At 33.9% G+C, this 15,639-nt stretch overlaps 1 protein-coding gene across 3 annotated transcripts in view; it reads left to right on the forward strand.

Annotated features, from left to right (window-relative positions):
• LOC111508758 (uncharacterized) overlaps positions 1-12,004 on the forward strand; it is a 54,767-nt gene extending 42,763 nt beyond the window's left edge. For 2 of the 3 annotated variants that reach the window (XM_074183377.1, XM_074183382.1), the window contains exons 14-16: positions 4,535-4,564; positions 9,844-9,903; positions 9,959-12,004. In XM_074183377.1, the coding sequence (XP_074039478.1) occupies positions 4,535-4,564; positions 9,844-9,903; positions 9,959-9,980 (112 nt within the window). In that variant the 3' untranslated portion in view covers positions 9,981-12,004. The remainder of the gene's footprint in view (positions 1-4,534; positions 4,565-9,843; positions 9,904-9,958) is intronic. The other variant, XM_074183379.1, reaches the window with a different exon arrangement.
• The last annotated feature ends 3,635 nt before the right edge of the window (positions 12,005-15,639 follow it).

A 15,639-nucleotide genomic window follows, 5' to 3' on the forward strand; every position in this document is an offset into this window, starting at 1 on the left:
TCTTTGCTTCGGTAGATGGTTGAACGTTTTCGTACCATTGTAAACAATTGAATTTTGGTATTGGGTGGTTCTGGGGACTGATAAAGGTATATATTGGCCATTTGCCCTAGTATTACGTGCAGTGTCAGATTTTAATAAATGTAGTTTATGCTTATGAACTAAACTAGTTGATTCTAGCACGAAAATTGATGTTAACGTGAGTATCCTGTGAGATGTAAATAAGGGTTTACATGAAGTTTGGTGATTAACATGGCATAAGTATTTCAGTGCTCTCTTTTGTAGCTTAAAGATCATTGAGAACAACGCTTGTGAGCAGGATCCCCAAAATGCTATCCCATATCTGATGTGAGATTCCAGGAGAGCAAAGTAGGCTTTTCTAGCAATAAGATAACCGATGTTATTTCTAATAACTCTGATAGCATAACACCCAGATGACAATTTCTCTGCCATTGCCATAATATGCTCATCAAACTTTAAATTATGGTCCAATACAACACCTAAGAATCTGTAATTATCAGATTTCATAAGTGTATCATTATCTAGTTGTATTTTGTCGATGTCCCATTTAAATGATAACACTTTAGTTTTCTTAGAGTTGAAGACCATTTGATTGGCATCGCACCACCTTTTTATTTCAGTTAGATCTAAGGAGATCAATTGGCTGAGAATATTCTTATCTTTAGTGTGCCACTCTATAGTTGCATCATCTGCAAATAAAGTGAACCTACCACTAATATTCAAGTTCGTGAGATCATTCACATATAGCAAAAATAATATGGGCCCCAAGACAGAACCTTGTGGAACTCCGCTGGTCAATTTTTTTTCCTCAGATACTGCACCCGAAACTTTCACATATTGTTCCCGGTCTTGCAAGTAAGATGTCATCCATTTATGGGATATGCCTCTGATGCCATAGTACTCAAGCTTCTGCAGCAGTATTCCATGATTCACACAATCAAAAGCTTTGGATAAGTCACAGAACACCGCCGCAGTCGCTTCTTGATTATTAAGATTAGTGTACACATTTTCTAAAAAATTATAGATAGCGTCATTTGTACTTTTGTTGGTTTGGAAACCGTATTGGTTACCATTTAGTATTTTATGTTTAATGACAAATGACATGAGTCGCTTCTTTACTAATTTTTCTATGATTTTTACAATAGTAGATAGAAGGGATATTGGTCTGTAATTTGATGGATCCTCCCTATCCCCTCCTTTGTAAATTGGGATCACCATGGCTGATTCAGGTATTCTTGGAAATGTTCCCGAGACAAACGATTCATTTATTATATCAGTAAGCGCGTCAATAGCTGCTGGGGGCAATTTTTCCAGCATATTTATAGACAAACCATCAGCTCCAGATGCCTTTTTGTTCTTAATGTCCTTCATAGCACTCTTTATTTCATCTGGGTCTGTTGGAAATAAAAAGAAGTTTTCGTCAATTCTTACATTCTCAAGATATTGCATTGGATTAATATGAATGTTAGTGGAAATGTCATTAGTAAGTTTAGTTGCGATAGAGCAATAGTAATCGTTGAAACAGTCAGGTTTCAAATTGATTTCATCGATTTGATTTTTGCTCTTTCCACGGATTTCATTTATAATAATCCAGCTCTCCTTTGCTATATTGGAGGCAGTATTAATCCTGGTATGATAATATGAAAGCTTAGCCTGTTTTATGACACTGTTGTATACACTTCGGTACCTATTGCAATAATTTATGAAACTTTTTAATGTAGTTCAATGAGCGCATATTTTTGGCTGATATTTTGATGCCCTTCGTTATCCAAGGTTTCCTTGCTTCTAGTTAAAAATGTTCTAATTTAATATTAAAACTGCAAACAAAATTGAAGGGAAAGCTAACGTAAGTCAAACGGAGTGAATTATTGACAAGTCGGTTGATTTCGAGATGTTTATGAAACGAAGTTCTCTGAAGCAAACTCGAACACTCTATGTTAATTATCAAATAGACGGAGCAGGTGCTTTTTTGTAACATCGATCGAGGCTTCTTTTAGGAGACTCTCAAGAGAAGAATTTCACCTCTACTTATAGTACGTTAGTTAATAATAATAATATTTTTACTATTCACTTCAATCATTACAAGAAGAAAAATATGTTTGAAAATATGTTATTTTCGCACCCCTACGAAAGGCAACCCTCAGAAGTCGAAACTTGTGCGAGCTAAGGATCAACGAGGTCTTACCTTTTACCGTGTGATTTCTAACACGGTGAAAGTGAAAATCAAGCGTTCAGCCTGGGGCTTGAACCATCGACTCACATATCGGCCGATTCACTGAGTGAACAAAGTACTCACGTCGAACTGCCCGGCTACCGACAAGCAAAACCTAACAAGTTGATTTGATAGGTCAAAGTTCAGTCCCATCTTTACCTTTAGAGTAGAAACTGTTCTTTGATTTTTATCTTCCCACACTTTCTTGATATTAGTTATTTTCATCATTGTATTCTCCTAGCTTTTCTGTGATTATTGCGTAGAAGAGTAAACAGCGCACTATTTGGGAAGGAACCTTTACTGGTGACGTCACAGTATTGTAACACCTGAAGATGATATTGTATAGCGAAACAATAGCCGTTTTGTTTGAAGGTGATTGACAATGTTTCGTGGTGCATTTCATTAGACTTCCATTGTTTAATATGACAATAAATTGATTTGAAATCCCTGGAAAAATCTTTAAAAAAATTAAAAAGATTAGCTGAAAAAGAACAATTATAATGAGCATCCACAAGGAGGAAAACTGGTTTTGGAGAAAATTAAAAGAAGCCGCATATATGTTGTCCAACAACGCATTTAGCCAAGCTAGCGTAGAGATACTTAACCTATGGAAACCTCTAATTAAGCGGAACACAACCAACTCTCATTTCCAAAGCACTTTTTTTACTAAGAATTCAATGTCGTACAAAAATTATTTTTTCAAATGAGATATCGATAGTTATTGACGGAAAACTATTTTTTTATTGAGACAACCTGTATAATCCTGCAATCTTTGAAAAACAGAGCTTTTAGGTTTTTTTAAGTAGATGCATACTTTGATCAAGTAGGCTTTGGACGATGCGGCTATAAAACAGAAGAATGCAAATCTTTACAGGTAGCTGTCAAATTTCGATTTAGGCAGTAAAGACGCTCTTCAATTAGTGAATTGTGTTCAATTTTCAAACACATTCGCAATGAAGTAACAGCTACTTTCATATAAACATTGAATTATACGAAAGAAAAAATTCTTTCGAAACAAATACTTCTATATGAACACTGAATTATACAGTATCAAGATGGAGTAGTAGAAAGCCAAAAACTTTTTTTCCAAAAATTAATCACTCCTAAAAATATAACCCCTTCAATTCAAATAAGATTCCTCTTGGCTGGGATTAAATCAAATAGGTGAATGAATGTCATTACGATGACATAAGCAGATCAAGCTTATTCCGTGACATTGAAAAATCGTAATTCATGAATGAAGTGTGTGCATTTTCTATAATGTTATCCAATTTGGTACTGAAGAGCCTTAGGGCAAGTGTCTTAAGGCGAAACATCGGTGTATACCAGTGAGGATGGCAGTGTTCTATGTGAGTACAATTTGTTACCATTCATTCAAAGTAGAACTCATGTGAATGATATCTGATTTTCACTCCACAATGAATGTTTGAAATAAAAACTGAGTAGAGAAAAGTATCTTCTGTATAATTCAGTGTTCATATAGAAGTATTTGTTTCGAAAGAATTTTTTCTTTCGTATAATTCAATGTTTATATAAAAGTAGCTGTTTCAGGAGGACTTTCTTTCAGTTTGTACTGTTCCCCACGATAGTTACCTTTTTTCTCATTTATTCATCTCCATATCTGGTACGGTTTAGAATATAGACTGTTACCACATGATAAACAAAACGGCCTGTATACCTATACATCAATCTTTCATTTTTTTCAAGAACTTTTTGGTGGTTTCAAATATGAAAAGCAATAAGTAACTATTAGTTACTAATTAGTTCCTTAAAAAACATAACTTTGATATGCCACGATTCTATTTGATTCTCCATATGTGGAAGAATATTTCGCTTCATCTGAAACTTCTAATGGAAGCCAAATGTTACACATACTATGAATATCTTGAACATTTTTTTGCAAAAATACATTTATGACAGTTGTAGATCAGATATGTCACAGTTCCAACCGAATGAATAGTTTTTTTGAACAAACATTATCCTTTACAAAAAGTTTAGCATGAAGTATATATTGACTATATCGAGTTTATAATTTTCTTTCTGAAAATAAAAGTAGGTTAGGATGTTGTAAACTTGACAAAATATTTCAGGTAAACTTGTTATTATATTATGCATTTGCCTTTCAAATTTATCCATTAGAAAATCAACAAACACACTTTTGAACATAAAGATCTGTGTAGGGACAAGTTGTATGATTGATCTTTATGTATTTTTACAACTAGTATTATCAAAAATGCATTTTTTTCAAATTTTCTCCTAAGTGTTGTTTGGCCAGTCAGAATAATATTTTTATACCTGTTTCAGGTCCCAAACACCAATTGAGCCAATCAGATCGTAAGTTTAATCCTATTTTTTATGTGTATTTTGTAGACAGTTTTGAATCGTGTTTTCTATTTAGTCGAAAGATTTTAAATAATGTCATAGGAAACAGCCTCAGTTTCAGCAAATGAAAGTATCAGATGTGAAATTTTCGTAAAAATAAATTTTACATTTTGAATTGATTTGATCACAGAACAAGACACTAATACATTTTTTATCTTAGATTGATGTCTTTGGATTACAATCAAACCCAGTATATATATATATATATATATATATATATATATATATATATATATATATATATATATATATATATATATGCAGTGTTTTTCAACCAATGGAATATCAGTGTTCCAAAAATACTTGGGCACGATTGCAATTTTTAGTTTTCAATAAACATTTTATATTACCTTTCTTAATTTAAATGCAAAACCCTGTATATTATTACATTTTTGGATTATCCAGAATCTTCTAGACACGGTATACAATGTCATATACCTATTTCCAGTTGTTTCTGAAATATTATGTGTTGTCAGATTTATTGCAAAAATTAACATTCAACTGTCTCATCTATGTTTTCCAAGCAGTTAAGTGTAATTGAAATTGTATATATATATATATATATATATATATATATATATATATATATATATATATATAAATCAAGAATGAAATAATTCGTGGACACAACACTCAAAAAATAGGGGCAAACCGCGGACATGTGTTTCTGGCTATTGGCCTCATCAGCGCGGTGCAGCCAACTGTAAAGATGGGCAACACCAAGGTTTCGGTTTTTACATCATTCTCAAGTATTCTAACACGAATGGTGTAAAAACCGAAACCTTGGTCGTATTAATATCAATACATTAAGTAAGTGGAAATTAGACAAAGTATTTTATTTCTATATCTATATCATTTAATTGAAGATGAATTTCCACAAAATAAATAAGTCATCAATATCACAAATATATATATTCAATATATATCAAATATATATATTTGAATCCAATGATGGGTATTATGATAAATATTGTAAAAGCAATCAAGACTGAAATCTCAGCAATTTTGTTCTTATTTTTTTTCGAAATCTTTTGAAAGTACTATAATACCTTGTAATATGAAAATTGCTAAAGTTGCTACTTTTTATAAAAACGGCTAAAAAGATGATCCTTAAAATTACCGTCCAATCTTGGTATTATCGGTTTTTTCCAAAATTTCAGAACAATTGATGCATAAAAGATAAACCAATTATTTGGAAAACAATAATCTTATATATAGCGGTCAGTATGACAATAAAAAATGTTGCCTCTTTAGATTTGTGTAAAGCATATGATATAGTGAATTTGTATAAACCAAAAAATGTATTTGAATAGAACACACTATAGAAACAGAAAATTTGTTTTTGGGAAAGAAAGTTTTTGGCCTTCTACTTCTCCATCTTGATACAAAAAATGTGGGAATCTTTTAAAGAAAAGAAGGAAGCAATCAATTTCAAAAATTAACTCTATACAAAGATGTTTGGAATACAAATGGAATAGAGAAAAACGTTTTTCGTATAATTCAGCGTTCATATGAAATTATTTGTTTCGAAGGGCTATTTCTTCCAATTTGTGTCTGAAAGGTCCTTTTTTGCACGATATACACATCTTTGTAGAGTAAATTTTTGAAATTGATTGCTTCCTTGAAGTAATTATGGACATTCTAATTGCCTCCAACCAAAAAGAATACTTTGGTGTCTATCATCTTTTACAATTCCCACCCAACGGCAATTTTGATGAATAGCTATACCGTGATGTGTGAAGGTACACTCAGAAAATGAAACACTCTATTTTGTTATCTCACATTACTGTCATTTGGTTACAAAAATATGTTCCTCAATCAAAATCATCTTTCATGAATTCTCTAGTTGGTATCTTTTTATAGAGATGATTTTATTTTTTGAAATGTTCGTATTGTAACGACTTAAAGAATTAATTGTCTTAAAAAAAATTATTTTTAACAATATTTGACTATCACAACTAATTTATATACAACACTTAGCAACTAACGCTTAATATATCTTAACGGTTAGAATTATTTCTTCAACACATGATTCACTTTCTAAGTGACTCCCTCTCTGAGCGAGGACCCGAACTTTTATATTGGTAACGAACGTTCTAGATACCTCTAGCGGTTTCGATACTCATCTATTCTTTTCGTGGCGATTCGTCGATCGCTTTCCTTTCGCGGTGAGTCATATGTTTGGTGTTTGAGATAACGGTCAGGGCCGGCTTCAGATTCATTACATTGCCTCCTTCTTAAAGATGTTTCGTCCCGAAATGTCATACTTGGCGTGTGTCGATACCTACAGGACTCCCCATATCTGCACTGTGAAGTTCGATGGCAGTAACACTCCACAGTCTTCATGTTCGGTCGTGGAAGATGGTTACCGCACACCAAAATCTGGATGCCGCTGGATCTGAAGATCGTTTCCAACATGCTCCTCACAATTCTCCAATGCAGCTCCAATGGGACACTGAATCGACATATCCATTCCTTTACCAGGATGTCAGCAACGGTAAAGGCTTCCTGGTTGGGCAGGGCATAGTCTTCTGCCCACTTGCTGAAGTAGTCCATGGCTACTAGGATGTATTTGTTTCCATGGTCGGAGTATGGGAACGGGCCGGCGATGTCGACGGCGATTCTCTCAAATGGACTACCCACGTTATACTGTCGCATTGGAGCTTTCGGTCGTATCCGAGGTCCGTTACTGGCAGCGCATACAGCACACTTTCTGCACCAGTCCTTGACGTCGGCTTGACAATTCACCCAGTAAAACCGTTGTCTTACTTTCTGGAGGGTCTTCGTTACTCCCAGATGTCCTCCAGTGACTCCATCGTGGATTTCTTTGAGCACCTCCCATCGTCTGCTCCTGGGTACCACGGTCTAGCGCCTTTCTTCTTCACCGTCTTCAGACTCCAACACCCGCTTCAGAACCCCGTTTTCCATGGTAACAGAGTTCTATTGAGCCCAGTAGGACTTAACAGCTGGCGAATAACCTGCTACCTCTTGCCACGATGGTCTTTGATTATTTTTCTTCCATCCGATGACTAAACCAAGATCTGGATCTGTGTCTTGGTCTTCCCTGATCATATTGTCCTTCCAGTTGTCGTCTACAGCTGTAGTTCTATAAATAGCTGCTTCCTTCTCTTCTGCTCTTCGGTAATGTGAACAGCCATCGGGACATGGTCTCCCTGACAGGGCATCTGCGTTTCCTACGGGGGCTCTTCAAGGCTTACCGACTTTTGTTGAAGCCCATGGAGTTTGCTCATTATTAAACTCAAATAACTCCCAGAAACTTCGAATAAATATGTTTCGGGATCTTCTCCTGATTCAATCAAGTTTTCCCATAGTCTCTTCTGTAGTACTGATTTCTTTTCGGAAGAATCTAGTTCTCTCTCCTCCAATTCTTGCTTCAATTCGGCGACTTTCAAGTCCATTAGGCGCACTTTTCTCGAACACATTTTGTCTCTTAATGTCTATTTTCCACAAAACTGAATACGTCCACTTCTTTTAATCGAGTCCGAAACACTTATTTATTTTCACAAGTGTATTTTTCGCGAGAAAGGTCTATCGGTTTATGTTTCCGTAGTCCGGTATTGTCCACTTCGCGAAACACAATGAATAACCAGTCTCTCTGCGCTAAAGTTTTATAGTCAATTTCACCGTAATACAAAGATTTTCCACCAAGCGTTCACAATTTTTTTTTAAAAATCCCACTTCTGACACCAATTGTAACGAATTAAAGAATTAACTGTCTTAAACAAATTTATTTTTAATAATATTTCACTATCACAACTAATTTATATACAACACTTAGCAACTAACGCTTAATTTATCTTCACGGTTAGAATTCTTTCTTTAAACGCACGATTCACTTTCTAGATACAGACTCCCTCTCTGAGCGAGGTCCCGACCTTTTATATTGGTAACGAATGTTCCAGATACCTGTAGCGGTTTCAGTACTCATCTATTCTTTTCGTAGCGATTCGTCGATCGCATTCCTTTCGCGGTGAGTCATATGTTTGGTGTCTGAGATAACGGCCAGGGCCGGCTTCAGATTAATTACATTATATTCAATAAATGGCCAACATATTGGGGCTGCTTTTCAACTAGAAATATGTGGAATTCCTAAACTTGAGCATAAAATCCAATTTGGTACCATTGGTGGCTACTTATCTTTCAAGTGAAAGTAATAGACCAGGAATTTCAGCCCAAAATACCATGTATTTTCTTATGGCGCTTCATTCTGGACCTTTTTGGACCTCAAGCCTAGTTCACAAAGGTCAGCGCCTCGTCTCTGCCAGACTTCCAATCTGTGTGAATGGGGCATTATACTTTCAGAGCCCACTCCTTCACTTTCACCGTCATTCAGTCAACCAATCAGCTACCGAACATACAGCGGGAAATTCAAACCACCAGTAAATGAACAAGGCGGATACGAGCGCCCTTCAAGGTTGTGCAAGTTCAGAGAGAGACATTAGTGAGTGGAAGTACTCCCCCTCAGTACTCCGGCTCACCTCTCGGCCCCCTTAATACTCTGCACCTCGGCCCCCTTGAGACTCCACCCTTCGGATTCCCTTGTCACGTGCTCCTAATTAAAAAAAGTTTATAGTTATGAGAATCGAACCCGGTTCGTCCGCGTGGTAGACATTATCCTCAGCCTCGTGAAACTTTTTCTGTTTTACTAATTGTCTCTTGGATTAAAGGCGACAAATTTGTAGCTAGTAATCTTCATTCAACTGTAGAATTATTATCCTATGCTCTTTTCTAATATAAAGTAAACTAAACTATTTATAGTTTTTATTTCAAATAGTAAAAGGGAATGCTGAAATGGTTTTTGTTTACCATTAGGACTTGATGGAAAATAAATATTGAATAGGTTTTAATGAATTTCTGTAATCGAATAATTTTTGCAGTCAGTTTGAAAAACCTTTTCAATTTTTCTGAAACAATTGACAACAGTTATAGGACATTGTATAAAAAATATTTCTAGAATATTAAGAAAAATCCAAAAATTATTAACATGCAGGGTGTTGTTGGTATTGATTACACGAGGTACATAGTATAAAGTTTGTATCATAGTTATTTTATGGGCTTGTTTCTACACTTTCAAATTTGCTTTTGCTAAACTGAAAATTTAATTATTCACTTCAATTTTGGGTAACGATTTTTTTCAGTATCGAAGAGTTGATCTGAAATAAAAAACAAAAAACAGTAATTCAAGTTTTATAAGTAAAAAACATTTTCAGCAGTCCACGACCAAGAAGAGCAGCGAAGCCTACAATTTTGAAGGAGCCAAGTTTGTCAAAGTATGTCAATTTGAGATTAAGCGGGAATAAAATAATAATAATTTTTAATTTACAGGAAAATGCGCAGAAGTAGATAAGTCATCAGACAAGTCACTAATCCAATTTTCATTAACATTGTGAATGTTTCAATTATCAGGTATGTTCAAGCAGGGCTAAGTACCAGAAACTTTAAGTGAAAATATTATTTGATTTCAAAAAGTGTGTGCATTAGAGACTGAGGCAGTAGCCGCTCGCGGTGCTTTCAGCTTGTTCAGTGTATATCTTTATCCACATGACGTTTACCTTTAAAGCTAGAAATTTTCTAATTGAATCAATTGAAGTGTTTGTTAATTTGGATCTTGACTATGTTCTACAGATTATATCTGGATCATGAATTTAAAGGGCTTTCCATTAATTCACTATTTAATCTCAGATATCCTTGAAAGAAAAAATAACTGATTTTTTGCTACCTGAACAGGTAGCTGTTAGTTTGTATATATCAAAAGTCGATGCACGACAAATGCGGCGGTGCAATTTTGACCCAAAACCTATAATTTACATATTATGCGATCGATAGTGGTGCAGATAAGTAAATACAAAATGATATATTTGTAGGGGTTATAAGTACCACAGCAATATTGATTAAATTTCCACTTTAGAGGATGTAAGTATAGTATTATTAAATTTCCACTTTAGAGGATGTAAGTATAGTATACCGATCAAGAAATACAGAAAAGGAAACTTTCCTACACACTCTTTATAGGCTTAGGACTGCCAGCAAAACGCTGGTGAATATAAAAGTTGACCTTCCTGATTGGATATCGTTATCAAGTATTTCAGGTAAAGAAGAAATTCAATATTTACATTGAATTTTATAGTTTGTTTATTCCAGTTTTTGAATATCAGCTAAAGTGTCAAGACATTTCTTAAAGTTTCTATCTAGCCTCTTTATATTCATCTACAATCCTTTGAATTCTTTGATTTGAATAATTGATTTTTTGATATGTTTATAATTTTTTTCTACCCCATAGAAATTCACTATAAGTTTCTTCCACTTACCTTTACGTTTGGGATTATCCAGCCACTTAAAACAAAATAATCGAAACCTACTGCCATTTTATCCATGTTATCATTATTTTCTTAATTCATGATTAATTCAATGTGTTGCACTCACCTCCATGAATACTGATTAAAATGGTAGTTTCATCCAATAATTTGAGCTTCTGTACAAACATAAATGATGGATATTGAGTGATACGGTATTAATAAATAAAAAGGAACTATTGGACTAGCACTCATAGGAAAGTGGGCAGAACGCATACACGTGTTTCTGGCTACTTAGCCTTTATCAGTACGGTTCAGCCAAGTGTAAAGGATAGTCCACACTTGGTTGCGAAAAAGGATCAGAATAAAACAAGCCTATTATCATCATGAGTCAACTGCAGATTGATGGCATCGTCGAAAGACTTTGTGATTACAAGGACTACTCCCAACTAGTACTTTCCTATGAGTGCTAGACCAATAGTTACTTTTTATTGAATAATACCTTATCACCCAATATCCTTCATTCATGTTTGTTTTTATTTTTGACCCGATATATAAAATACTGTATTGATTCACATAATATACTTACTTCCTCAATTTATGTAAGGTAGAAATTTGATCAACATTGCCAGTGTACTGATGTCCGCAAATGTCCCATTTTACATTTTCCTACCTGTACAAACAATGATGAAAAAATATGTGAATTTGCAGATTTGCACCGCCACATTTGTCCTGGCACCTTAAAAAGTATATGCCAGTGACCGTTAGAAATCCTACAAGGGTACTAGGAAACATATTTGTTGAGTTGTGCATTGTGCAACAAAGGTGTAAAACACCAAAGAATACTTTGAAAAATTCTAGCTTCAAGATATTGTGAAAAGTTTTTTTGCATTTAGTATGGATTGTTCTTGAATTAAAGTATTAGTGTTATATAATGAAATTTTTCACAATTTGACTAATTCTTTAATACATTTTCTCTTTTTGAAAATGAAAATATCTGTGAGCAATATAAATGTTATTGCTCACGTTTTTATTGTTAGATGAAAAACTTTGTATATAATGGTATAATATTATTGAACATGTATTTTAATTTGTTCTGAAAATTCTGTATGGAAGATATTGTTCAAAGTGAAATATATCATTGAAAAAATTGTTCAATTTTATTGTAAATGGGCGGTAAATTAGGAAATTTCTCATGAAATAGGTGAGCTACATCCTGTTGTGTTCGGGTTTTATCTCCGTAACTAACCATTTGTAAAACTGTTATTTTATGCATTTCCGTTTATCTAACCATTTGTCAGACTTGAAGTTAACGAACTTAAACTAAAATTAAAATACTGACAACTAATATTGTAACATACAAAACATGGTAAACTAACGTTGCCACGGAAATTATTTACAGTTTTTAAAAGTATTCCATCTAAAAAGAACATTGCTATGGTTTTACCTACTTTCTTATTATCATAACCTCAACATGAAATAAGTTTTGAGTATATTGCAATAAGTTTTGCGTATATTTTATCGAATTTCGGTAACCACTCGATTTTAATTTATTTTATCTTGATTTATTTTTGAATAAAGAATGAAGATACCTTTCAAACGATATATCACAATTTTCTGATTGATTCGGCCGTTACTTGATGAAGATCCATAATAATTTCACAAACTACACCTAAACGATTTGATCTCCACAAACTTTATTGAAAATATATCACAATATGTTTCGCTAAACATTAGCTTTTTCAAGTGATTAATACATGTAATACATGAATGTAAGGATAATTTGATGTATTAATCACTTGAAAAAGCTAATGTTTAGTGAAACATGTTGTGATATATTTTCAATAAAGTTTGTGGAGATCAAATCGTTTAGGTGTAGTTTGTGAAGATATATCACAAGCCTATACTTCCCACATTTGAAAAATTGGTGGCTGTGCCTGTCATTCGACGGGGGTTGGAGGTAGGGGTAGCATTTTTCTGTTGATGTATGTCAAATTACAATTTGAATTTGACGTGTTTCGGGATTTTGTTAAAATATGTACGGTAACCGAAATAATGAATTTATTCCATTTGGCTTTTACACACTGTATACAATAAATACTCAGATGAATGAAAGTAAGAGAAATACACTAACAATTCCTAATCGTTACAGGTTTTTGAGACAATTACACTCTTTCAATGACACAAGAATATCCAAATTAGTATTTAATTTGTTGTAGCCGCTTTGTATCATCGTAAAAGAACTATTTTGAGCATGGTTGATATTATGACATTCTGTACTATAAGTCCGGAATGCTTTGTTCCAATCAAAGTATTGAAATTTGATAAACTTACTAGTTTTTGGGAAAGAAAAGTTTTGGCTTTCCATTTTTATAGACAAAATGTAGGAATCTTTCAAAGAAAAGATGAAAGCAACTCATTTCAAAATGAACTCTTTATAAAAATGTGTAGATCGTGCAAAGAAGTGACTTTCAGAAAAACTGGAAGAAAAAACCCTCCAGAATTAGCTACTTTCATATAAACATTGAATTACATGAAAAAAACTTTCAAAACAACTACTTTTATATGAACATTGAATTATGCAAAAACACTTTTTCCTATTCAGGTTGCACTCCAAACATTGTTATGGAATTGAATCAGATATCATTCACAGGATTGCTGCACATGGAACACTGTCATTCTCAATGGCGGACATCCGATGTTCCGGAATAAATCACTTGCCTCATTGCCTGTTAAGCACCAATCCCGATTACAGTAAAAGATGACGAACTCAATTAATTTATAAAATTATGATTTTATGTTACGAATGAGTGGAATCTACTCATGTCATCGATGACAGTACATAATGACATTCATTCACTTATTCAATTTAATCCCAGCTGCAGTTGTGACTGATAAACATAACCTCTTTGTCTGAAACCATTAGCGGTAATGTTTTGTATGTGCTTATTAAAGCTGAGATTGTGATCTAACAATATCCCCAGATCATGTATTTCTTCAACTCTGCCATACAACATTTTCAGTGGAGTAGGGATATAGTGTGGCGGCACGGTCCAGTGACTCTGGACCAACAGTAAAGAGAATTAATATCAGCCTGCAGTGCAGGAGTCGTCATCGCAACCTTTAATTCTTAAATTGTTCAGATCATCTGCAAATATTGCAAAATTTATATTCACAAGATACTCTTCAATGTCATTGACAAACAAGTTGAATAGCAGGGAACCTTGCAGAACACCTGAGGTCACACTGATTGCGGACGATATAAAGTTGTTGATTCGAGCACATTGACATCTATCTGTGATGAAATTATCAATCTATTTCAGTATATGGAATCCAAACCTGAGAGCTTCTAAATTATCCAGAAAGATTCTACAGTCAGAGGCTATCGCAAAATTTGTATAGATACTTCTAACTGTTTAGACTCCTGAAAACCTTAATGATATTGTTTTGATAGTACAAGTTATTTATGATAGTACAAGTTATTTACTGTGGATCGCCCTGGCATAAAAATGTTTTGTTCAAAAAGTTATGATGTTCTGCGCAATTTTTAATATTTTCTATAGGTCCCGATTTTTGTATTAGAAATAACTGTTTGGTTATAATACACATGCAGAGATTGAGATAACGGTATTACAACAAATGAATGGAAAACGTCATTAATATCATAAAGGGGATTTTTCGTAAGTAATGTCTTTAAATGTTTTTTGAATTTAGTAAAGTTCAGAGAACGTACTGTGAGAGGTAGGGCATTGTACATTTTAATATCAATAGTATCGTCCATTCTTTGTAACCGGGTTTGAGGACCAAAAAAACATTTAGGTAGTGGTGCAGCAACTCCATTGTATCTATCATTTATGTCGATGATTTTGGCAAAAGTGAATTTGGAATTACAGTTATTCGTATTCACAGTTGAGAAGTTCTTTGGAAATAAATTTAAAAATAAGCAAAGCAAACACCCTCCGCCCCCCTTATAGTACCTACGTAATACTTGAACGGCTCCAATCCTGTTATTTGCACGCACGAATTTGTTTCCAAAAGTACACTGGATCATTATGAATATCAGATTATAATCTATGACTGAAATTGGCATAGCAGGTCTGGCAGTTTTGTTTACAGAAAGACCTGAGTGCTTTATACAGCGTGACTCACGGTCGATGGTACGTTAGACGTTTCTGGAAAACGTAAAGCATGATTTTTCTGAAAATTTCACCTCTGACATTTCCTTACCTGTTCTATCGATCTAAAATATTTTCAGCATTGCGGCGTTGCCACTTCCATCAAAAAGTGCTAGCAACTTAATTTTTTAAATGGAAGACCCCGTATATTAATACATTTTTGGAACTGCTCTGGTTTTTTAATACTTTTTTGTTAATAATGTCCTATACCTATTTCTATCTGTTTTCGAGATAAAAAATAAATTGTGCTAAATATGGTCCAAAACATAGCCTTAATTGAAATCAAGTACATCAGTGCTTTCAATTCATGAAAAGTGGATATTTTGATGACAGTTTGGACAAACTCGAAATATTCAAATAACACCAAGAAATCGACTCCATATCATACAGGGCGTGCTAAAATTACCATTATTTCCATTGTGCATAAAAGTAGTCAAAAGTTCATTTTTTCAAATGAAACCCCCTGTATATTACTCGGTGAATTGAAAGATGGTGAAAAATGCTTCAAGTCGCTTCTTCTAGAAACATTATTTTTTTT

Source organism: Leptinotarsa decemlineata, unplaced genomic scaffold (assembly GCF_025532065.1).
Source record: "Leptinotarsa decemlineata unplaced genomic scaffold, Ldec_3_MD MMD2_P_RNA_scaffold_2, whole genome shotgun sequence".
In the NCBI taxonomy this organism is placed as follows: domain Eukaryota; kingdom Metazoa; phylum Arthropoda; class Insecta; order Coleoptera; family Chrysomelidae; genus Leptinotarsa; species Leptinotarsa decemlineata.